Source organism: Drosophila busckii, chromosome 3L (assembly GCF_011750605.1).
Source record: "Drosophila busckii strain San Diego stock center, stock number 13000-0081.31 chromosome 3L, ASM1175060v1, whole genome shotgun sequence".
Taxonomy (NCBI): domain Eukaryota; kingdom Metazoa; phylum Arthropoda; class Insecta; order Diptera; family Drosophilidae; genus Drosophila; species Drosophila busckii.
In genome coordinates this window covers 16,789,347-16,813,668 of record NC_046606.1, presented here as the reverse complement: position 1 = coordinate 16,813,668, position 24,322 = coordinate 16,789,347, and the positions used below count along the sequence as shown (strand labels likewise).

Sequence of the window (24,322 nt, the reverse complement as noted above, 5' to 3'; positions counted from 1 at the left end):
TTTTTTTGAGCTTGCATTGTGTGCTGTAGATGTGTTGTTTTAATTTATATGAAAGACTTAGCAGAGAGCACAAGCGCGGCTTGGAACACTCGGAATATAAATAGTTGGCCGGCGCGCGGGTCTATGATCAGTGCAAGTCTGTCAACGCAAAACGCGAGTTCATCATCAATCAACTCACCGAGCTTTTTTCGTGCCAAGTCAATCCTTTACTCAAAGCAAATATGAAATTCTTGCTAATGGTGTGTTCAAGTTCAAGCTCTGGGCTATTGGATATTTAAGGAATTTTGTAATACTAATTTGTGTTTTATTTTGTGCTTTACACAGACCGTTTTCGTCTGCCTGGCAGTTTGCTTCATGGTCAGCCACGCCGTGCCTGTGGAGGAGTCTATCCCCGAGGGCATCGAAGGCTATGGCAACGAGCCTGTCCACCCCGCTGACGATCAGTCCTTCCTGCTCAAGATCAAGCTGCTCAAGAAACTTTTCCTGCTGGGCTAGATGCATGCCTTATATAATAAGTTCATGAACATGAAGAAGCATAATCTTTAGCATATTTTTGGGACTAGTTTTAAGCAAATAAAAAAATTCATATACAAATTTAACAACACTTGTGTTTTGGTGTGATGGGGAAGATTTAAAAAATAGCACTTAGAATGATTAAGAGCTTTTACTGCAATTTTAAGCACTGAAAGTTGAATAGCCAAAAGATCCGTGAGACAAGAGTCCATTTACTTATGACAGGAGCATAAATATTGTCGACCATTAAGATCAATTGGCACTAGGCTTATATTTAATGGTAATATTCGCGCTAGCCGCTGCAAATCCCTGTTTTTTTTTTAAGTAAATAGTCCGTATTGCAAACGCAAGGCTGACAAAAGCTGTGCGATACGACAGCATCGCGTTGGAGAAGCAGAGTCATATACTGCATGCAGTTTGCACTAAGAAAACATGTAAAGTATGTAAACACAAATCGTTTCCAAATTAGGTTTTAAGATATTCTCCAACAATCGTGTCTCGATTAAGCCCAAAACAATTTAAATGTTAAGTCAATTGATTAAACTTTGAATATCAATTTTTACTGAGCATAATCGTAAACTGTTAATAAAGCTCCAGACCTAGTCCAACGAATGGTGATCAGTTAAATCTGTTTGATTAAAGTAACAAATTTAAATGCTAATGATCACAACGAAAACATTATATATCATGTTTAGAGTAAATTTATTTAGTTACAAATAACGCAAAACGCTCTAAGCCAAAGGTCAAATGCAGCAAACTGCCTAAGCCCAAGCGGAGAGGTTAGGGTTCCCAGCATAAGTATACATATGTGTAAGTGTAAGTGTGTGTGTGTATAATGAAGAAGTTTGTACATGGACTAGAGTCAGGTTGAGCTTGGAAACGTATCTTTAGCCCAGCAGAATCAGTTTCTTGAGTTTCTTCAGCTTGAAGATGGCCTGAGGGTCGTGGGGATTGTGCACATCATCGAATTGATCGTAGATATTGTCGCCTAGCTGCGATTCGTCCACGGGCACAGCAGACACCAGAGCCACAACCAGCAAGCAAAGGAGCACGGACTAAAGTATGATGATATAAATATGCCTTAATAAAATAAGATTCAAGATAGGACAAACTGTTAAACTCACCAAAAGGAAAAACTTCATGATTTTGTTGGATTGGGATTGGATTGCGTTGACAACTGAGCTCGTAAACCAAAAATTGACTGCACTTGTTGGCCACAAAGGTGCTGGCTTTTATACTCAAGAAGTGACGGTACCCAAAACAAAGCGAGCCAATAAAAAAGAAAAGGAGAATAAGACGAAACGCAGATAATGCGATATGTAAACTGCAGTTTAGCCATTGCCGGTTTGGGCCAAGCCAAAAGCAGTAACAACAAGCACAATACAAACAAATGAATTGAGGCTGCTCGCAAAAAATTGCAAATGACTTGAGCGAGCATAGCTGTTGCCCTGCTGGGCCAAGCTGCTGCTAACTTGGCTTACGCGCCCCGACCACAAAATAAAACAAACACACAAACATATTTGCATTTGCTTAAGCCAGTCAACTGGCTACCAAAGTAGTAGTAGTTAGCCACTAAACAAATACCGCTAGGCTGCAAGTCAAGCCTCATAGCCAAAAACAACTGAAGGTTAAGCCAACCAAACAAACTCGATGATGCGATCAAGGGCCTACAAATCCAAGCCTACAACAAGCTGCTCAAAAAGCGGAAGTGTACAAATATAGAAAATTTTAAAGAAGATTGAAGTCTGTGCACTTTAAATTAAAGAATTCTATGCTTAATGAAATTCATTCAACGACTTTAAGCCCTTTGCTTTTTAGCCAAAGTTAAAACGCAGCTTGTTTACCCATACCAAGTTGCCTTAAAGCTTATGGTTTATAACAAAGCCGGCATATGTATCAATATCAAGAATATTCGAGAGCATATCCGGCATTTCTGAATAACAAACTCGCACCTCAATGTTGTGATCAATGTGCATGCCAATTTAGCCAATTTACCACAACGCTAGCGATACAGATAATCAAAATTTAGCACTTCTACAAAAAACCATCATGCCCAAAGAGACAAAGAGAGAGAGACGCTCAAAGCTGTCGGGCGTTGACAATATAGGAAAACGATTTTATTTCTGTGTCAAAAATAAACTAAAACAGAGGTCAAGATTTAATGATTGGTATGATTTAAATTCGATTTCAGTCAAGTCATCGCAGCATATCAAAGTCATTGCTCATTAGCATAACAGTTAAGCATTGACAAAAGCGAGAGAACTTGAGAGCTCTATATAGATTAGCTAATAGAGGCTAAACTAAAATGCGTTTTTATACGAATACCTGACAGCAAATTCCGCATTACAGCAACAGTGAAGCGTTGAAATTGTGATTGGGGACGGGGACGGGGACTTGGATTGTGGATTGTGGCTGGGGGATTGCTTGATTAGACAACAAAATTAGCTTGAAAGTGATCGTCAACTTGTCATCTTCATGCGCGCATAGTCAGTTTGTCTGGGCAATCACCAGCTTGTGGTATTCGCTGTTAACCCGTTTACATACGCTTAAGCCTGAGAGCATCATGAATATCATTTGCGATGCGTTGATCGAGTTGTGTATAGTGTATTTTGTATTCGCCTAGCTAAAGCTGCGATACTCTATGTTGTTATTGCTTTAGCTGCTTTAGCCTCATGGGCATTTCAATTAACTCGTAAACGCTGGCGCTACAGAAGGGCGTGGCATATGCATACAACGTCTGTGTAAACTGAAGCTAAGGCAATTTAAACACACTTGTCTAACGTTTGAGCGTGTTTTTCACACACTTTTTGCACAAATTTATTGCAAGTTTTGTTTTTATGGCTTTTTTGTTTTATTAACATTAAATGATGTGACATATATCGAAGTTACATGCACGCGTTGAGACCTTAGACTAAATAGAATACAAATTATGAGCTAACAGTTTGGTTAAAAACAAATCACGCATACGCCGCGGTAAACGCAAATTAACTGATAAACATCTTTTGCTCGAGCTCGAGCAAACAATAAGCGGCATGTAAGCTAAGTCATTAGGTCAGGCGACATGGCGTGACTGTTCCAAAAACAAACTGCCAAACAGCTCCAGCTAGCCAAACGTTGACAGCTCCCAATGGACAAACTATGGGTTTGGGTGTTATTTTTAAGCTGCGTCACTGTTTCAAGCGTAAGTTTTGAAATTTGGCAGCAATACAACTCAAAAATATATTTCTTAGTTCAATGTGCAATTCGATGAGTTCTACTCGCGTTCCTTTGTGCGCGATCACATCATAGTCAGCTATAGCTTGCAGGATGCGGAAACTCTGAGCTACAACATGACCATCAAGACGCACTTTCCGGGAAAACTTCTCATGCATGTATTTGTGCGTAAATTGGATGATTTGCCGGGCGGGGCCAACAATTTTGAGCTGTTTAAAATGAAAAATATGGACTTTTGCAAATCACTCGAAGCGCTGCGCAATGTCTCAATGGAGCACTACCAAAACGAGTCCATCTTACCAAGCACATTTCTAGTCTCCTGTCCCATCATTGCGGGCTTCTATTATGTGAAAGACGCACACTTTGATGTTAGTCTAATGCCATTGCGCATTAAGAAGGGCAGATATCTGGTTAATATTGAGCTAATACAGGTGTACGAGGAGGTTACTAAGCTGGTGAATTGTAAAATCAAAGTAGCGATGCGGCAGACTGTGCAGGGCAGGCCGCCTAAGGAGCTGAAGACGACAGCGCCGACCACAGAGCAAAGCGAGCAGGCAGATAGCCAACTTGAATATGATTTTGAAGAGTCAGAATAAGCAGACAGCTGTAATACAGTGAATTGTATAAATAATTTAAGAAACAACAACTGTTGAACTTGAAAGCAAACACAACACACTTGGCCTATGTTAACTTGCATATAAATTATGCGAAATAAAGCAGTAAAGTAAAAGAAACAACACACAAAATAGGGCAAACAACAGATCAAGCAGCGCGCAACGAGGGGGGGAATAAATGCCGAAAATATGTCTGAGATAAATCATACGAGAAAGAGAGAAGCGCACAGGCAAGCCAAAGCGGTCATAAATTTAAGTATTTTTATTGCAATTCGCTAGCTTGTAACAACAACTGTAATAACAACAAGTAACAAGTACAAATAGAGTTCAAACAGCAGCCAACAAAAAGATACACAGAGTGTGAGAGAGGGAGAGTAGCAAAAGGGACTGTGGGGGGGCTTGTTAAGTCTTTAGCCACAAACTACTGTGAAAGTGACGTAATGCGGCGTTAGCCAAGAAAAAACACACACAAAGTAAAGCAGCAGCATAAAATGTTGACAAGTAAAGTAAAGCAATGAGAAGAAAAAATGTCAATGTCTTTTACAAAGAGCAAAAAAAAGTAAAAACAGCAACAATAGCAGTGGCTATCAAACTGTTCACTGATATGCACAACAAGCATATGCGTAAGCTCTCTGTTTTTTTTTTTTGCACTGCAGCATACTCACATACACATGCTCACATATGTCGGCTTACATTTATTGTATTTACTTCTTTTTTATATTCCTACATATAATTTTTTTATATATTTTTTTATCGCCTGCATTTACAATTCAATGTCAGTGGCTTGCATTGTGTTCAGTTGTTGTTGGAGCTGTGCTGCATTGCCAAACTTAAGAAGCCAGCATCATATCAGACGATCTATAACCGGTTGGAACACAACAACAACAACAACTACTAACTGCAATTTCAATTTCAATGATAATTTTGGACATGCGACCGCCAATCGACCTTGAAACTTGCTGCTGCTGCAATTGTCCCTTATTATTTTTCCCAACTTCATACATTATTTATGTTTGTATGTAACGCTTCAAGTTTTATGTGTCTGCTGTCTGCCTTGATAACAACAATTTGTTATTAAATATAAATAGTTAATTTGTCTTATGGCTGAGGCGTTACTCAGTCCCAAGCACGTAGGCGCTCAGTGCTTGCTTTCCAGCTTATGTGAAGCTGCTAACATTAACAGCGCCCTGATGCTTAAGCAGCTCTTTACATTAACAGCACTCTGAATGCTTAAGCTGCTCTTAACATTAACAGCGCCCTTAGGAGCAGCTTTAACAGAGCTTAGAGCTGCTCATCCGCTGCTGATCTTAAATCAAGACAAGCAACTGACACATTAAATGCATAATTACAATGTTATTAAAACTGTAGCTAAATTTTGCCATATAATAACATTAATTATTTTAGTTTAGCATCTCAGCATTGACATTGAAGCGGAGGGGCGTGTATGTAGTAAAATAAGCATATTTAGGTTTACGACAAGCATATTTATTAATTGTTGATTTGCTGCGATTTGTGTGCGCATAAAACTGGCGTTTGCTTGATTGATTTCAAAGATCAATGCTAAATGCTAGGTATTTGTTGGTTTCTAAGTGCATCTTCACACTTGGTAGGCAAATAATGTAAAAAATGATTGAAGCTGTTGATTTAGCACTTGTCAATGGCAGTTGAACTATTATTGTTATTGTTGTTGTTGTTGTTGCAGCTGCTGCAGTTGGATTTTAGAACAAGCATACTTTGAAAGCTTAGTGCAAGAGTATGTGTATTTTATGCTGCTTTTTTAGATAAAATGCAAATTCTCGATAATTGAACGCCAAACAAAGCGCTATTGTTGTTCTTGTTGCTGCTGGGATTTTACAAAAATCAATTAGCAACATAAAATGCTTTGGTTTAAAGCCGAGTAGCCGTTGTCGTTGCTGCTGCTGCTGCTGCTGCTATCAGCGTAAACAGACACTACCCCCCAAACAGCTACACATAACATGTGCAAATATGGGGAAAGAGAGAGAGAGAGAGAGAGAGAGAGAGAGTGCAAGAGAGAGAGAAAGCGTTAGTGCGGGCGCTGTGGAAAAAACCGCAGCTGCTGCTTTAAATTTATGCCAGCGCGGCATTAGAAGCATAGTTTGCGGTTACCGCATTGAGGCGCGTTGTGCGCGGCAGAGGGCGGGGGCGTGGCATATTGGCTAGGTATTGCCAAGAGCATGAGCGTGTATGTGGCAACAAAGCGAAATGCAAGAAATCAAGGCTTTAGTTGCAAGCGGGCAACCACTAAAAAGAGCAGCAGCAAAAAAAATTGAAAATGCTTGAAAAAAAGTAAAAAAGAATTGCTCGCGCTTTTATGAATATTTATAACACAATGGAGCATGAAAAAGTTGTTCGGGGCTTTATACAATGAATGTATGCAAGCGAGTATCTGCTTACATGTCTGTGTGAGTGGGAGAGAGTGCATGTGTGTGTGTGTTTGCATGCATTTAAGACATCCAGCCCCACAGACCTACTAGAGCTTTTGCTATCGATATCAATGCGTTAACAGTGACAGGCAACAAATGAGTAAAAGGAGCGCGCTCGGAGAAAATCAATGTGAGAGTGCTCTCGACCTTACTAGTACAAATGAAAAAAAAAAAAGCAGAAAAAAGTAAATACAAAGTGCACAGCAAGTGCTCACATTATCTATTTCGTATCCAACTTCATGCCCAATGCAAATCAAAACTACGTAGATGGCAAATATTTGCAAATAAATTAATGCTCATATGCAATTCGATCTATGCACATAACTATGTGCAATGGAATATTGAATAAGCTTGTTATATAAAAAGTTTAAATTTGCCGAAATGCCAATCAATTTACTTGCTTTCGCACTCATATTAAATATCAATTTGAATATGCATATCATTTGCCATTTCGACATTTGCCAAATGTGCAGTTAAAATGCGTATGGATATTAAATATTATATGGCTAACGCAATGCGAGCCCAGGCTCAAATGGCATGTGCGGCATTATTAGCAATAAATAAATGAGCGAAAAAAAACAACAAAATAAATAAAAAATGTGGCCAATTGCAATCAAGTGCAGCAATAAGCGTACTTTACATATTAAATTATGAAATTTAATGCATAACTTTGTAATTCATTTTTATAATCATTTTATTTTATTTTTTTTATTTTTGGGAGGGAGGATTTGCAAACTTGACACGTGCATGGCGCCATCTAGCGGTCATTGCATGCAAATTGCAAAATCAGTGCGTGACTTGTTAGATTAAACAGTTTGTACTACACACAAAAGCAACATAGAAAAGTAAAACAAAATTTCCACTAATGTTTGCACTTAACCAAGACACCAGCATTTTTTTTCTTTTCTTCTTTGCTTTGGCTTCAATTGAATGCCCTTCGCTGCTGCGACGCACGTGTAATGCCACAGACAAAGCTAAGCTTGGCGATCAAAGCGGGTGGAGGGGCAGTCAACTACTTACACGAGAGCTAATGGTGAACTAATTTATAATACCGACAGCCTATCAGGTTGACTTTTATGTGCCGCCAAAAGACACAACACACCTATTTGATTTGATTTTTTATTCGTTTACTGCTTTTTATGGCAAAAAGCACGCTTCGAACGCTTGCAAAACTAACACTAAGTAAATGCAGTAGGTGATCGAAGCCAAACTTTAAAATATACTTTGCCAAGATAGACGAACACACTTTAATGTTAGGTCTAGTTAAGCTGTCAGCAAAATACAATAAACAAAATTAAAGAAAATTGTATTCAAATTAATAAAGTTACAAATGTTTTTCTTTATTTTTTCATGAGCTAGTCAAAAGTTATTAAAATTTTAATTTGAAAAACAAAACAAAAACTTAACAACTATCAAAGTCAAAGACTAACAAGAGTCATTGCCTCACTTCACATTGCCCTTTACTCAATATGCCGTAGCCGAAGCGCTGCTCTGCTCTCTGCTCTGCTTTGCTCCAAGCTACGCAACAACAATATAAAAATATAAAGAGCCTTAACGATGGCCCACTTTGCCAATTTGTTGCTTCAACTCAATTCTCATACGCAGCAAAACTATTTAAATATTATTTTATTTTATTACATATTTTTTGCAAGCATTGCTCGATTCCTTCTTGGGAACTAAGTTGTTTTGCTTTCTTTTTGTAGTTTGTTGACCAATATTATTTTTTTCTATTTATGCTTTGAGCTCGGCAGTCAATGGGTGGTGTCAAAAGTTTTCTTAGTTGTGCAGTTTATGGCTTTATTTTGCATTTTATGCTTCGTGCTCTATTGGAAAGTTAATCGATTGTGGCTTAGAACTCTTTTTGCTGCACAACTTGCTCTATGTGTTATTGAAGCTTAACTAGTTGTTTATGATGTGTTCTGTCTGGCTTAGAAGGTGGATAAGTCAGCTGCTCCGAGAGCAGACTACAATCAGCATTGAAGCGTTTAAGATTTATGTCAAATTAGCGCGCGCTGCAATGACAAATGCGAGTGCCACAGCCACAGCAAAACCCGCAGCAATTGCAGCTGGGCCATAGCGAAGGCGGCGCAGGATATGCTGGAGTGTATGCGGCTGCAGGAAATTAGTTGAGCAAGCGGCACTCGAATTGCGGGCAGTTAAACGTTTGCCGGGCGCACCACAAAACGACGTTTGAGACAACTTGCCAGCAGGCTGAAGGAGAGAGGGGAGAGGATCGTCGGCACTTGTTTTTTATGGGCACTATAGACTGGCAGGCAGACTGCAGCCCTGGACATTTGAAGATGATGTAGTGCGGACATAAACATAAATAATGGCAATGCGCAGTTATTACTTTCCTTGCCAGCATCTACACAGCCTCCTCCTTGCGCTAAATTAAATGTGAGTGGGCGTACTAAATGCTAAAGACGCTCTTCGGCTTTGGCTTTTAATTGCATTCTTAAGGAGAGAGGGAGTGGAGAGGACGCGCTTCATAGCGTGACAGATATATGCTGCAGCTAATGTTTTAATTGCATTTAAGGCGAGTAATGTTAAAAATTGCGCATACGCCAGGCTGAGCAACAGACAATTGCAATTATATATTAATATTCATTTGGCTGGCATATCAATATATCAACTCAACGAAAAAATGAGGCAACAGCTCGAGCAATCGCCATGATTTGCAGCTTCCTTGCAAATGCAGATTGCATGTCCTGGCCAAGGCAATGCATTAACACACACACACACACATAGAGAGAGAGACATGCAACAATGCAACGTTAAAGCCAAACATAAACAATAAAAAGTGCTTGGCTTGGCTTGAGCTACGGTGCGGGGCTGGGCGCTGCATTTGGGGCAACGCACTTGCCGCTAATGCACCAAAAAGCAACTACCCAAGTCAACTTGCAACCCAGCCGCCCCGCACTTGCCCCTGCACCCACAGCTTGTCGCTATGCGCTCTGCCTTTGTGTAGTTTACTTAACAATATTTCTCATTGTTGTAGAGACGTTGCAGGTGTTTGCTGAAGCATATCAAAAATATATACGAGCAGTAGCAGCAGCATGTTGAGCACTATATGGGCGAGTGGATAAGCCAGCCAGCGAGCCAGCCAGCCAGACTGCCTGCTGTGAACTAGTTCATTAAGGAGCAGTAGCAGCAACTCAATTGGTTTGCTTTTAATTCAAAAATTTAAAACACAATGCGTGCTTACTAAACAAACTGACAGACTTCGGTTTTAAAAGTATATACATATATATTTATTTCTGTATGGAACTTGTTCCCGTTTTAAAGTCAACTGCAGCAGCAGCGCCAAAAAGTAGGCAATATTGCAGCTACTGCCGCTAACACCGCCCCCGCTGCTTCTTGTAGGCACTCGCCTTGGCTTGGCTTGCCTTAATTATGAGTTACTTTTGTGCATGCATTTTCTTAGTTGCCTGTGCCTTGCGCTGTTTAGTTTTTCATGAGCCAACAGCAGCAGCAGCAGCAGGAGCAGCAGGCAAGGGCCCAGGCTCAGGCTCAGGCAATTGGTTGGCATTTCTGCCTGTGTTGTGTTTGCTTTTGGCCACAATGGTTTTTCGGCTAGCAAGGTATATATAGTATAGTATACAACAAAGCAGACAAGTCGCTGCTGGCATTTGCCGCAATGGTGCAGCAGCTGCTTACGCTGTGTAATTCCGCGTAAAATGCACAAAGGGAACGTTGAACGCGCGTTCGCACTCCCACTGCTGCTCTTACTCTGTATATATATATATAGATATATATATGGAGGGAGTGCCACAACCTGCATGACACCTGCCATTGTTGCAGGCCCCCAAGCCGAAAATAAAAAGACAATAGACGCTGGCAGTGGCAAAAGAGTGAACGAAGGAAAGAGAGCGCTGCTGTAGCTGATAGAAAACATTTAAATGGCTGCAGCTGCTTCTGCTCATTGAAATTGATTTTTGCAGCTAAAATTCATCACAATGTCAGATCAGCCCCGCACCATCGCCGCATCGCCCCACCGCTCCTCCACTGACCCAATTGCTAGCTGCATTTAAAGCAGGTTAAGTAAATTGCATAAATTTGTAATGAAAATGTGCAGGCAATGATTAAAGTGCTCAAAGCGCATGCAACAATGCGTTGCAGTTGTAAATTTTGTGCATATTTAAATAATGTTTTCTCTACTTACAGGCAGCAGCAGCAGCAGCAACAAACAGCAGCATGCATGTTTCAACTGTAAATAAAAGCAAAAAATGCATATATAAATACGAAAGCTTAAGCTTATAAAATTCTATTGTTGTGCTTCGTTGCAGAGGCATTAAATGTTGAGCCATAAATTGCATAGAGTGTGTTGTTGTTGTTGCAGGTAAAATGCAATAATAGTGTGTAATATTTATTAATAAAAACAAAAAGTTTCACACACACACACTAACACACTCACGCATATTTGCAGCAACAAAGTTGTTGAGAAACTATTTACGCAGGTTAATTTCAAATTTCCGTTAAAAGTGCCCTAAATTCGATTTAATTTTATTACGTTGCAAGCAAGCGTGCAACATGTACATGTGTGTGTATGTGTCTGTCTGTGTATGTGTATGCAGAGTCTGTGTAGCGGAAATGCAACAGGAAATCAGTGTGCAATGCAGTGCAATCACGCCCACACCCACACACACGCCCACACAACAGACAACGCACACACACACACACACACAGACAATTTCATTGCACATTTTGCGTTGAATAAACTTTGCCATTTACTGCAAACGAGAACTACAATAAAGTGGGCGTGGCTGCTTGCCTCTTTCTCACATGTACCTTGCTTCGTTCTTCTTCTTTTTTCTACTTTCTCTATGGCAAGCATACAAAGTCAAAATAAGTCAAGTTGGAAATATGTTACAGGCGAGCTACACTTGCTGTTCGCTCTCTCTCCCCACACTCTTCATCACTCCATACGCTTCTGCTCTGAATTTTCTTTGCGTATGTGTGTGTGTGTGTGTGTGTGTGTGAGCTCTGTGTTCTGTTAACAGGCACAACTCCGGGGGCCATTTTGTTATTACAGTTGCTGCAATTTCTGTTGCCGGCGCTGCTGCTTTAGCAACAATTTCAACAGACGGCAAATGAGAACAAAAATATGCCAAACTAACAAAAACAAACGAGGAATTTGAGTACAAAATACACGCAAGCAAAATAGTGCATAGGCCAGCAAGCTATTGATAGAAGGATAAATTCATAAATTCAAGCCATGCTTTTTATACAAATGCAAAATAAAAAGAACAAAGATACAAGCCACATTTATTTGCATGTGCATACAAGTTTTGGAACATGAATTATTTAATTAGTTAGCATGCGAGTCTTGTGAAAAGTGAAGCCAACTGTAGCAATTAGTTTTCACTTTCGCTACAAGCAACATTCGCTTTATTTTCTTAAAGTGCTGCCCGCGCAGCCAGAGCTAACCATGCCCCATGCTACGTGCAGCCTTTGGACACAATCCTTACATTTTGTGGCTGCTTTGCAGTTGCCGACTGCCTGCCAGCTTGTCTGTCTATCTGTTTGTGTTGGCTCGTTAATTGTATGCGACGACTGTGGACTGTGGCATGCAGTGGGAAACATGCAACGTGCTACTTGCAACGGCAACAGCAACGGCTACCTGCAGCGATTGACATTGATCAGCGTTGACCTTAGCCCAAGCCAGCGAGCACTTGAAGTGTGTTGTGCGCCCAGCTCCCAAAACAAAGAGTGGGCCGAGCACTTAATGCGCTTAAAGCGATTGGGCATTGAACAATGAACTGTGTGCAAGGATGGGCAGGCTCATTTGTATGGAGATGGGATTCGTACTCGAAGGTGCCCCCAAGGCATGCAAATGCTATACGGACTCGAATGTGAAAAATGCTGATGATATAAGCACTGCAAGCTGGGGCAGGCGATTTTAGTGGCCGGAGGTGGGTCGCTTGACTGATATTGGACATGCATGTTAATGAGCCTGCCACGCCCCGCTTTGGGTTGTTGCTTTGCAGTAATTGCGGAAAATGAATTAAAGGCAATTTGTGGCGCACAGTAGGCAGCAGCAAGAGCAAGAGAACACAATACAAAACGAAAGCAAACAACATAAGTGGCTCAATTTTCTACCCACACGCTCTCTCTCCCTCAAACACTTGTGGGTGTGTGTGTGTGTGTGTGTGGCAGGAAATAGTCATGGCAGCAACTGCCGCTGCAGCAGCGTGGAAGCTGGCAACAGCGCACATGCAAATGCTGCCACACCTTCAGCTACTCTTGTGCCCCTTTTAAATTGCATTTAAAAAAGCTAAACCAGCAAGCGGATGCAACAATTTGCCTTTACCTGTTGTTGCAGCTCATGCAACTGCAGCGGCGGCAACTTCGAACTAAGGAAGACAGTGCAACAACTTTGACTGCGCCCTTTGGCTTCGCTTCCCACGTGACAATGAAGCGGAAGCAATAGCAGCAGTTGTTGGCTCGTCTACAAGAAATAACTATTGTGCACTTTTATGTTAAACAGTTAACAGCTGTTAACATAGCAGAAATATTGAATTTAAACACATATTAACAAGCACGCATTCAATTTTGGCACTGCAAACTTTTGCATACACTTGGACTGGGGCATCGCAGCAAGCTCAAGTTCATATGTGATCTATTTTCAAAGCGGCCTCTGTATAGCTCTAGCTCTTATAGTGTCTGAGCTACTGTTGCTCATTGGACAGACGTACAGAAGGATATGGCTAAATTAACTCAGCTTGTCTTGCTGACAAAGAATATATTTACTTTATGGGGTCTGCCACCCCTCCTTCTTTTACATAGATTTGCACTTCATTTGCAACTTCATGATGGGTATAATTTTTTTTTGGAAATGTCCAGGTGTATAACAAATAACAAAGTACTGGATTGCCTGTGTTGCTATACAAAGTAATAGTTGTTTCCTCAACGACATACTGCATCGTAAAATTTATTCAGTTAAATCATAAGATAATGTTGTGAGTAATGCGAGTATTTAATAAATTAATATCATAAAAGTATAATGTGTACGTTAAATTAACAACTTTTAGCAACTTTCAATAAAACATCCTAACGACTTTTTGGGCAACTTCAAAATAAACAATTTCGCGGCTTCAACTTTCATTTCAGGGTGATAATGCGCACGATCACAAATGCTCATTAGTACGCGAGGAAAGATGAAATCGCAAACGACCTCCACATCCCCGCAGTGAGAGAGCTGATTAATCGAAACTCAAGTCGAAAACAAGGAACGTCTCCAGGCCCACACGAAATACCTAGCGGCTTCATTGGCAAACCCAATGACCAGACGAAGGCTGAAGAGACGTCATCCAGCAAACCTATGGACAAGAGGGAGGCAAAGAACGCGAGTTCTTCTTCAGTAATATTATTATTTATTTATTGATTTTATTTCCATTCTTGTTACACATTACACATTCCATTGTTAATCAAAAATTGTTATCGTTGCTGTTATGTTTTTATGGTTTGTCTGTCCCTACTGTCAGTACCTACGTGTTACAGCCATGAAATTGGTTGATTAAGAAAAGAAAAGAAAAAACTGGATTGCCAAAGAATTTTAAATCAACTTCATACACACAGAGGCAAAGGTACATTTAAAAAATGATTGAACTAAAAATATGACAAAAGGAAGGCAAACAAGTAATAAGCAAGATGAGCACTCTGAGGCAGAAGTAAGTGGAGAGAGTAGACGTAAAGATCGCAATACGCAAGAACAACTTGACAACAATATTAATTAATTACTAATACATGCGTTTAATAGTTTAATAGTTTTGTCTATAAATTAGAACACATGTATGTATACCCTACATATTCATTCCAAACAATAAATATCTCTAAGCTCTCATCCTCCAACGTTTTGGCTTGAGGCTAAGAAAAGCTCTAGACAATTCTGTGACACTTCTAATATAGAAAATATCTCATTCGATCCACTCAGAGCTTCATTTACATACAGCTGTTAATTTATCTTACTTACAGCTATTGTTAAAAGTATTTAATAAACTCAAAGGCTCGAACAAATTATTATAATATTGTTAGCATTACCAATGACTGCACAAATAGCACATGCAATATTGTTTATTTAAGAGTTGAATTTGATTTACATTTCAGTGCACTTAGGCATGTTTAATTAAAAACACATTTGTTAAAAGCGAAAGAGAGCGAGAGCGAGAGCGGGAGCGAGGCCGAGTATGTGTGCAGCACACTTCATTATTGCAGCCATGTGGCACTTTATAAATTACAAAAATAACTCAATTACGACAACATCAGTGCACCGCCCTGCAGGCGCTGCCCCCTGCCCCTCCCCGCCCACATTAGCTGCAAAACATGCGCTTTCCGTTTCCGCTTTAAATGCAGCCCAAAAAGATTCTAAAAAACATTTATACACATACATATGCATAGAGTTGTTATTTCCGCTCCGATTGAGCATTAAATGCATATCAAATTTGTTGCCTTAAATTAAACCAACAACAACAAAAAAAGCTAAAACAATTGCAGCAAACTGCAACAAAAGCGATTAATGCCTAACAAATAAAACAAATAATGTAACACATATGCAGATAGCATAGATAGATACTGGAAGAGCGAAAGAGAGAGAGAGAGACGTTGCCAGTTTGCATGCAAATAAACAGTAAATTTGCATAATCAATTTGTTTATTGATTCGTATATTCAACCATTTTAATTACGTTTACGCTTGAACCTCATTTCACAGCAAGAGAGAGTGAGAGAGAGAGAGAGAGAGAGAGAGAGAGAGAGAGCGAGAAACAAAAGCTGCATAGCCAACAAATTGCAACAAAGTTTTTGCAGTTTTTTGTTTGCCTTTGGGCTGACTTTCTGTAATTTGAATTGACATTTGTGCATTACTTTTTTAAATAAGGCCTTAGGAATGGCGAAAAAGCGTTGCATATTTTGAGGCGGTGGCTAATCGAACGCTGCCGCTTCGGACTTCCATTTTGAAGCACTAAAAGCACGCATGACAAGCACTTAAGCACCACAAGTTTCGAGTTACGAACAGAGAGGAGCACTCCAAGCACTCATCTGGAGTTAGTGCCAGTCAGTCGCACTTCTAAAGAGAGGGAGCGAGGCCTAAGGCATTTGGTGTGTAGCGTCAGAAACATGCTCGGCAGTCAATCAACCAAAAAAAAAAAAGAAAGACAAGTGTGACACAGCTTGAATAACGGCGCGCAGTCAAAAATTGTTAAGTGGCTGGCCACAGCGCATAAACAAACAAGGCTCAAGTGCAGCAAGGACATGCTGTCAGGCACAGCAGCCGGAGCTGGGACTTGGGGGCGTGGCAGGGGCTGCTTTTTAGTAGCTTTGTCGAAATCAATTGAAAGTTGCAATCAAGAACTAAGCCAGCATAATAGACAGTCGAGCGATTTGAAAACAAAATCGAATCGCATAAACTTTTGCCAGGGCATCGAAAATAAAATCGCAGCAGAGTAAAAAGATAATTAAATCAGACTGAGTGATGGCAGATAAATCTTGCAGCAATAACTGCAGCTCAACTTGGCAAAGGGAGAGACAAAGAGAGAGAGAGAGAGAGGGCGGCGTAAGCGAGCGAGCGAAAGTGTGTGAAAGAGGACACTTGAAAACTTTGATTAAAATCCTTTTGAAGTGCAAACAAATAACGCGAGACAAAGACTTCAAGTGCTGCGTGCCTGAGAGATTGCGAGAGACAGAGACAGAGAGCGCAAGAGAGTGTCAGAGAGAGAAAGAGAGAGAGAGGCTGCCTGTCAATGTGTGTCCGCACATTTTGAAGGCTAAGCTAGCAGCAGCCACTTCAACTTTTGTCGTTGCTTTTCGTTTTTCCGTCTGTTGCAACAACAATGCAATAACTCATGTGTGTTGTTGTTGTTGTTGTTGTTGTAAACGATTGTTGCTGCTGCTGCTGGTGCTGGTGCTGCTGCTCCTGGTCATGATGACACCCTTGGTGGCTGCCACTGCTGCTTTGACAGAAAGTTTTGTTTGATAGTCTTCACCGAATAGTGCAACTTGCCCTCAAAATCATTTCAAGTTGTTGCTGCTTGACTTTAAATGTTGCTAGTAGCTGCTTCTTGCCTTTCCCTGCTGCTCCTTAGTTTTAGTTAAGTGCACTTGAGCGGCGCTCAGAAACTTGCCCAGATAAGCGTTGCAGCGTTACATATGCGCAACGAGCCAGCGTAAAATTTTACATGCGTTTATCATACGCACCGTGCAACGAACGAAGTCAACCTTGCTTTACATACGTAACTCTCGCACTCCCGCTCCAGCAACTGCATTATGATGGCAGCTTATGCATATGGGATATATCTATGGCTGACTTGCTGTGTGCGGTTTCGGGCGAAGGTCGCTTAAGTTAGTTTGCCAAGGCAAAAGTCAAGTTGATTGTGTGGCCGCATGCAAATTTAAGGCTTAAAGCTCACACAGCTTGAATTTTCAGGGGAGCAACAAATACTCTCACTTACGCTCATAGATCGTTTGTCAAATTTGGAAGCAGCGCGCCGCTTAGCTAATGTTACTTTGAAGAGGGTCAAGAATGCAGGCAATTCTCTTGCCGCACTACACTTGGCATATTTCATATTGTTGGGGCTCTGGCGCTCGAGTGTCTAAAATGTCACGTTGGAAATTTATGCGGAGGCAACAATAACAAAGGAGCCACGCTCTCTCTCCCTCTCTCTCACTCTCTTTATGCATACTGGGGAGTAGGAGTAAAAAATTATATGCTGCATAAACAACATCAGTTGTGACTACAATGAGGGCAACAACAATAGCATTTGACACACTACAGACGGCAACATGACAACGTTTATTAAGCTGGCGTGGGCGTGGGCGTGGGCGTGGGCGTGGGCGTGGCAGCTGCAATAACATGCACAAACTGCAATCGAAAACAAAAATATATGCGCTCTGATTGGAAAACATTAGAATTTGTCTATCAAAGTTCAAAGTGCTGCGCACTGCAATAAAAAATACTTCAACTTGACTTTGGTAGTTTGCAAACTTTTTTAATATGCACCTTGCCAAAAAAAGAAGTGGTAATAAATGAAAAGCAACTAGCCAAAGCTCTACATGCATATGTAATTAATAAAGTTGAAGTTAAACTCGGCTAGTTAAATTAATTTGCAGGTCAGGCTTTTGATAAAAGAAAAATGTGAAGAAAAATATGAGCACTCATTTATTTTTCTTCAAGTATCTTGCAGTGCAGTGTCAGCTGCCAACCAAATTTGTTGTTGTTGCAACAATAGAACGAGGTCTTTGCTATTATTATTATTTTTGCTTTCAGCTTTTTGCAATGCGCGGTGTTTGTGTTTTAGCTGCCATTGTTGTTGGCCATATTATTTTGCACGCTTGTTGGGCCAACAATAACAGTTACAATAACAACAGCAACAACGAGCAACCGCAGCGAGGCGAAAAAAGAATGTTTTCATATTTATTTGCCGCGCTTTTGTTGTTGTTGTTGCTGCTGCTGTTGCTGTTGTGGGTCTCATCTCATCTCAAGCTGCAACTCCAACTTAAACTAAAAACTGCAACTCAGCCGCATCCTTGACTGGCATGCGTCCTCAACCTCAGCTACACACACACACACACACTCGCACACCAACACACACGCCCTGGCCGCGCATAACTCTGCTCAAGTATGCAACTTTATCATTTTGATTTAAATGTTTTGCTCTTGCCTTTTGTTTCTGTTGTTGCCGCATTGTGACATGCATGCCACACTGTCTTCGCCTTATTAATTAAAAATTTAAAAAATTTATTTGTTAAGTGTTCACTCTCAATATTTTTAATTGGAATTTCGAGCACACAGAAACTTGTTGACGGCTGTTAATAAATTTCTGGCAGCAAACAATTTTTTGTTTGCTGCTGCTTTTGCTTAAAGCAAGCATTGTTTTAGTTTATGAGACAAAGCAAAAACTATGGCAATTGTATAGAAAGCGCCCCGAAGCAGGCAATGCAATTAGTTTTTACTAAAGATATGAACTGCAATGCACTTGGACCTACCCCCAACCCCTATCGCTGCTTAGTGCAATTTATGTTTGTCGTATGTCGCAATTGCTAATTGGTTGCAACTTTAATTAGCTCAGAAAAGTTGTGCAGGCATTGACATGCCATAAATTAAACGCATTTGTCAGCATTTAATGAGTCTACATATCAAATGACTGCCCAGCATCTCTCTCTCTCTCTCTCTCTCTCTCTCTCTCTTTATCTCGCTGGTTGTTCGCTTGGTGCAGTTCAAAAATTAATTTAATTAAGTAATTTTACACATGTCATGCCAGATATGATTTATGCGTTGGCTTCTATTTGAGTTGATTTCACACATTTTCTCACATTTTCATTTTTTTCGAATCATTTGGCATTTTCAATTTAATACTCCAGTTGCCATTTAATTTGTAATTATTTTTTCTGTATGTTTTCCAAATTGTTTTGTCGGCTCGTTGCACATGAAAAAATGCAAATCGCAAATGCAACATTTTTTTAATATTAAATTTACTGTTGACTTTAGTAATTTGTACAAATTTTGCGCTGGCATGCCAACAATAATATTTTGTTAACAAATGTTGTTGCTGCTGCTGCTGCTGCTGATTGTGATAAACACAATAAGCTCAAAGTGGAAGTGCTGCAAGCAGTCAATAAATGCTAATTGGCCGTGGGTAAGGTAAGTCTGCTGCCTGCCAGGCTAGCTCTATTCTCGATTGTCTGCTGACAGTATTATAATGGGAGCGAACGCGAACAATGCGCAATGTGCAAGTGATTAGACAGCAGCAACAATAACAACTTAGTTGTTAGTTGCCAGTTTGCTCTCTTGACTGCTGTTGACTGTCGACTGTTAGTTAGGTGCAACATGTTTGTCAACCGTTGTTGGCATTGTCTGAGCAACTGAACTGCCAAACACATAAATTCCAACTCATTTATTTTGCAATGGGCTGTGGGCGACTTGCCAAAGTTAGACAACAACAACAACAACAGCAACAATAAAAACGATGAAAATAGCAAATGAGCAGCGTGAGTGGCCATTTTCTTCAAGTCGCAACAACTAAGTTACTAGCAACAGTGAACGTTCGCTCTAAATAACTATCTATTTGTATAATTTGTGTTTGTTGCTGCCAAAGAGCAAACACTGTAGATCTGTATCTCTCCTCACTGGCGGCGACTTTTGTTTTTAGTGAATGCCATTCGCGCTACTTTGTCTACGGCTTGTGGCACAAACAATGCTTGCGATGCAATTAACTAATTCGATGCACACACACACACACACATACACAACACACACATACATACGCATTGAAATTTATGTTGTGCGGGGTCAGGGTTCATAGAGTCAAGCGCTAGCTGCAGTTGAAACAAAGAGCGACGCATTGAATGCAAATTGAACATCAGCTTGCGCTCTTAAATGCTTTGCGCTCTTTTATGCGCAAGCGGAATGCAGCGGGAATGGAACAGACCTGGGCGCTACTCTTACTGGAAAGCAGCTTGTGGGGCAGGCAAAGAGTAATGTTGTTGCAGTTGTGGTCAGAAAGCAACAAATGGGTAGTGAAAGGAATAGTAGGAAAATGTACAAAAATAATTGTTGCCTACTTTGCGGCGCCTTGTTGGACGCAAATTACTTTTGTCTGCTTTTCGCCAGCCACACTCAACGAAACATAAAGAGTGCACTGGTCGAAAAAAATGTTGCCCAACTCTGGATTTCATTTTTAATAATCACCTTTAATTGCAGTCAGCCTATGCTAAGCATGCAATTAATTGTCTAGCCACAGCCACATTATAATTACCAACTTGACTGCAACTGTCAAGTGTTAGTATTGATGATGACAGTTTATTATTATTATTATTATTGAAGCAAACCCCCAGCGGACCCAGACCGGGGGAACCCAATTATGTGGCACCCAAACCGCAGAGAAGGCTTTTGTCGGAGGAGTCGAGTTGTCGTCTGTGTGGCATGTTGTCAGCGTGTGAAATGCCTGCAAAGGAAATGAGGTTTCAATTATGATTTATGCAAGGGGCAACAACAATGCAATGCACCCCCCAAGACGTTGCACAAACACTCGCCACACCACATACATTTACAGTTATGCTGAATATTAACATTTGCCGAATGCCTGCCACACACACACTCACACACACCAGCCCACCAACCCACCAACCCATGCAGCATGCCACATGGAGAGACAAGTGCATAGGGAAACTTGACACGCATATTTAGTGGCAACAACCAACCTAATTACGCATGTCCAAAAGCAATGGCCACTGCAGTTGCGTGCCCCCCGCCCGGCCATGCTTCTACCCCTTACTTAGTTTGGGCTTTGAGTCTCTGTGTGTGTGTGTGTGTGTGTGTGTGTGTGTGTGTGTGGCGCCTCTGGCAGTGGCTGTGCTGGCGATTTAGCTCGTGTTGATAACTCTGCATTTATGAACTGTGGCCTAATAACGGCATCGGCATTGCTAGCGCATCTGTCTCTTGCTGTCTCTGTCTAACATGGCACTTCAATAAGAATAAGTGAGCAGAGAGCAGCAGTCAGCAGCAGTCAGTAGTCAGTAGTCAGCTTTGCCCCATAACGTTTGTCAACTGCAAAGATTTTGGTGCAACATGCCACATGCTGGCGCAATATGCTGCCCAAAATTAGCAGTGATTAGGCCTAATAGCCATGCGTAGCATCCAGCCAGTGTGCATAGCTATTTTTTGGGCAGGCGGCCACTCGAAATGCATTTGGGGCAAGGCGCAGACACTTTGATGTAGAAAGTGCATAAATCTGATTGTGAGTCAGGAAATTATCAGTGCGAACGTATATTAATTAAAATCAAAGCGCATTGCGTGCCAATTGACAACTGAGGCGAAAGCGCATTGTAAACTAATTTGGACAGGAATTCGACAATAATTTCCAAGTATTAGCACGCATTCAAAAATGCTGCAAGACTCAGCAATTTGTCAATGCATTAAGTGGATAATCAACGCAATCATTCTGAGCGATTAAATTTCACAGTTAACAGACACAGAGGACAGTTGTCTAGCTCTGGCAGCTTTAGAGAGGATCATTTTACAATTTGTGTGTCAACAATGCGGCAGCTTAAAGTGACTTCTCTCGCTTTTTCTCAGTCTCTTTGACAGCTTGGAAGGCATGGCAACCGTCCATAGCAGTAACCAGTTTCTATGCAGAAAGCGAAGCCAGTATTTAAAATTAATTAACATTAGTAATTTAGTCTTTGGTGCGGCTCCTAAATTGAAAATAATCAAATTTCAAATAATTATGTTGAGTGTTTATTATGTGTGTATTGCAAATTTCCCTCAACTTTAAACCGCAACAGAGCAACAATTACTAATCATAATCATTTTAGCATTTCTCTCTCTCAATTTTTTTTTCGTGAGAGTCGTCGGATTACAAAGCGCACACTGCGCATACTTAATTTTTTCGAATGTCAAGCATCCTTTGACTCCCCACTGTTTGTTCGTTAATCCCTTTGCCTGTCATTCACATGCATCAATACGTAATTTAAACGGCAATCAACACACCTATGCCAACCGCACAAAGTCCGCCCCTTCCCGCGCCCCCCGCTGCGAGTGTGTCTACTACTGCCAATGCTCATGGCAGGACCATGTCAACAGTCAGGCAACAATCATGCAAAATGTCACATTGGCCATTGCATTCAAGTGGATTTTGTTAGTCGCTTGATGTTGAGCGTGGGTGGGGTGGGGGTGCTGGTGTTGGTGTTGGTTAGTGCTCTATGTGTGTGTCAGTCAAAGCTTATTGATTTCAATGACAAAACTGATACTTGATGCTTATTTGCAACGCTGCGCTTTTGTGGCCTTGTCAATTGGCCAAGCATTAGTTGGGCTTAGAGCGCCAATTTTCATCAACAAGAATTACCAAACACTAAGTGCGGCTTTTATGCATTTTTTATAGTTTAGCTACAAGTAGCTTAAACTTACTACGTGCTGCATCTTTCTATGCAAACATTTAAGCGAAGAGTGCAAAGGACCAGACACCGCTCAGCGTAAAAGGAATTCCCACTAATGCCTAAAGGCGTCAATGGCAATTACATAGCTCATTTAACGGCAAACCACAAACGGCTCTTAAAATGCTCCTATTAAAAAAAAGCACAGCAGTTGAAAAAGTTTCGTGAGCCCCAACCTGTTGCCAAGTTTAGTTCAAATTTATTATTCATTTGCTTTTGTTTATCAAATCGACAGCTGTGAATTTTTTATTTGATTAGGGGCGCCACGCATACCAGACACATACATACACACACACACACACACACACACAGAGCCAGAGAAAGATTTACAGCGCATATTGTCAAAACAATGAATGGCAATTGATATGTTTGCCTGGCAATTTGAACTCTGCACCTAACGTAGCAAGGGTAGCAAGGGTCAATCAACAATTGTTCCTTGGCTTCAATTAAAACTGTGGGAGCGTTGCTAGGAATTAGGTTTATGCGATTTAAAGCTTTTCAAACTAGAATATTGAATTTAATTGTAATAAAACTCTTGTTATTTATCTCTTAAACAAAATTTGGCCAATAAGTTGACTCTGTGCGCTGAATTTTTAACAAATCCGTTAAATATTGTGGACGCAATGCAAGGTGGGTGAGCAAAAAATCCACACAAAATTATTTAGAAAACTCTGATATTTTGTGGAATTTTCTGCATACTCAACGTTTTTTTTTCTAATTTCAATTTGCCTGCCACCGTCGACCACTGCGCAAATAGCGGGCCACCTTTTGCAAATCACTATTACTATTCCTTAGCCTAAGCTATGGCGCACGTTTTTCAAAACTTAAGCACGTTGAAGTTAAAAGTGTTTGGTGGCGCCATCTTTACAAGTTATGCTATAACTAATAAATTCAGCGGATAGTCCGTAAGCATTTATAGATTGCACTAAAACTAATCTATGTTTTTTTTTCAGCCAAACTTTTGCTAGAGGTGACGCTAGTCTTATTATGGTCGTTTATGACATTTGTGTTGGCGACGCCACGCCAAAAATGTTTATCTGTTTAGTTTACGAAACTTGCACCAGAGCATAAATTACTTAAATGTGCCTTCAAAAGGTGGCGCTCATCACATTATAGTCATTTATGACACTTTGCGCTGGCGGTACCAGCGTAAACATATTTAGCCAAACATATTTTTGTCTATTTTCCGAAACTTGCGCCAGAGCTTAAATTAATGAAATGTGTTGGCAAAAGGTGGCGCCACAGTTGCGCAGTGGGCGGCAAATTCGAAAATTAAAAAATGTTCAATACAGTGGAGTCGGAGTTAGATAATTATATAAAAAACGGTTTTTAAAACCACAGTGCAAGGGACACCAATTTTCTAGTTTACTGTTTTAGAATTCAGATCAATAACGGAATAATATAAAAAGCCATTGGTTTTAAGTTAGGTACAAGCTGCATAGAGCTGAACAATGAGATATATACCTATTGCTTAATAAACAGTCTACACCAGCGATTTGAAACAATATCAAACTACCATCTACTATATTTACACTTTGTTAGAGTAAATGTAGTAGAGCGCGCTACAAAGATAGGCTTGCCTACTTGTTGATTTTTATAACGATCGTTAGTCGCGC

The 24,322-nt window shown here is 40.5% G+C and overlaps 3 protein-coding genes across 3 annotated transcripts; 2 read left to right on the top strand and 1 right to left on the bottom strand.

The window, feature by feature from the left end:
- Nucleotides 1-124: 124 nt before the first annotated feature.
- LOC108599363 lies at nucleotides 125-526 on the top strand. The gene is made up of 2 exons (XM_017986167.1): nucleotides 125-239; nucleotides 325-526. The coding sequence occupies exons 1-2, from the start codon at nucleotides 222-224 to the stop codon at nucleotides 493-495; spliced, it is 189 nt and encodes a 62-aa protein (XP_017841656.1). The 5' UTR covers nucleotides 125-221; the 3' UTR covers nucleotides 496-526.
- A 672-nt stretch (nucleotides 527-1,198) lies between these two features.
- Nucleotides 1,199-1,712, bottom strand: LOC108599340. The gene is made up of 2 exons (XM_017986143.1): nucleotides 1,638-1,712; nucleotides 1,199-1,568 (listed from the first exon to the last, which is right to left on the bottom strand). Exons 1-2 carry the CDS (start codon nucleotides 1,653-1,655, stop codon nucleotides 1,401-1,403), a joined length of 186 nt encoding a protein of 61 aa, XP_017841632.1. The 5' UTR covers nucleotides 1,656-1,712; the 3' UTR covers nucleotides 1,199-1,400.
- Nucleotides 1,713-3,640: 1,928 nt separating this feature from the next.
- On the top strand, nucleotides 3,641-4,322 carry LOC108597953. Its single transcript, XM_017984568.1, has 2 exons — nucleotides 3,641-3,655; nucleotides 3,744-4,322. The coding sequence occupies exons 1-2, from the start codon at nucleotides 3,641-3,643 to the stop codon at nucleotides 4,320-4,322; spliced, it is 594 nt and encodes a 197-aa protein (XP_017840057.1).
- The last annotated feature ends 20,000 nt before the right edge of the window (nucleotides 4,323-24,322 follow it).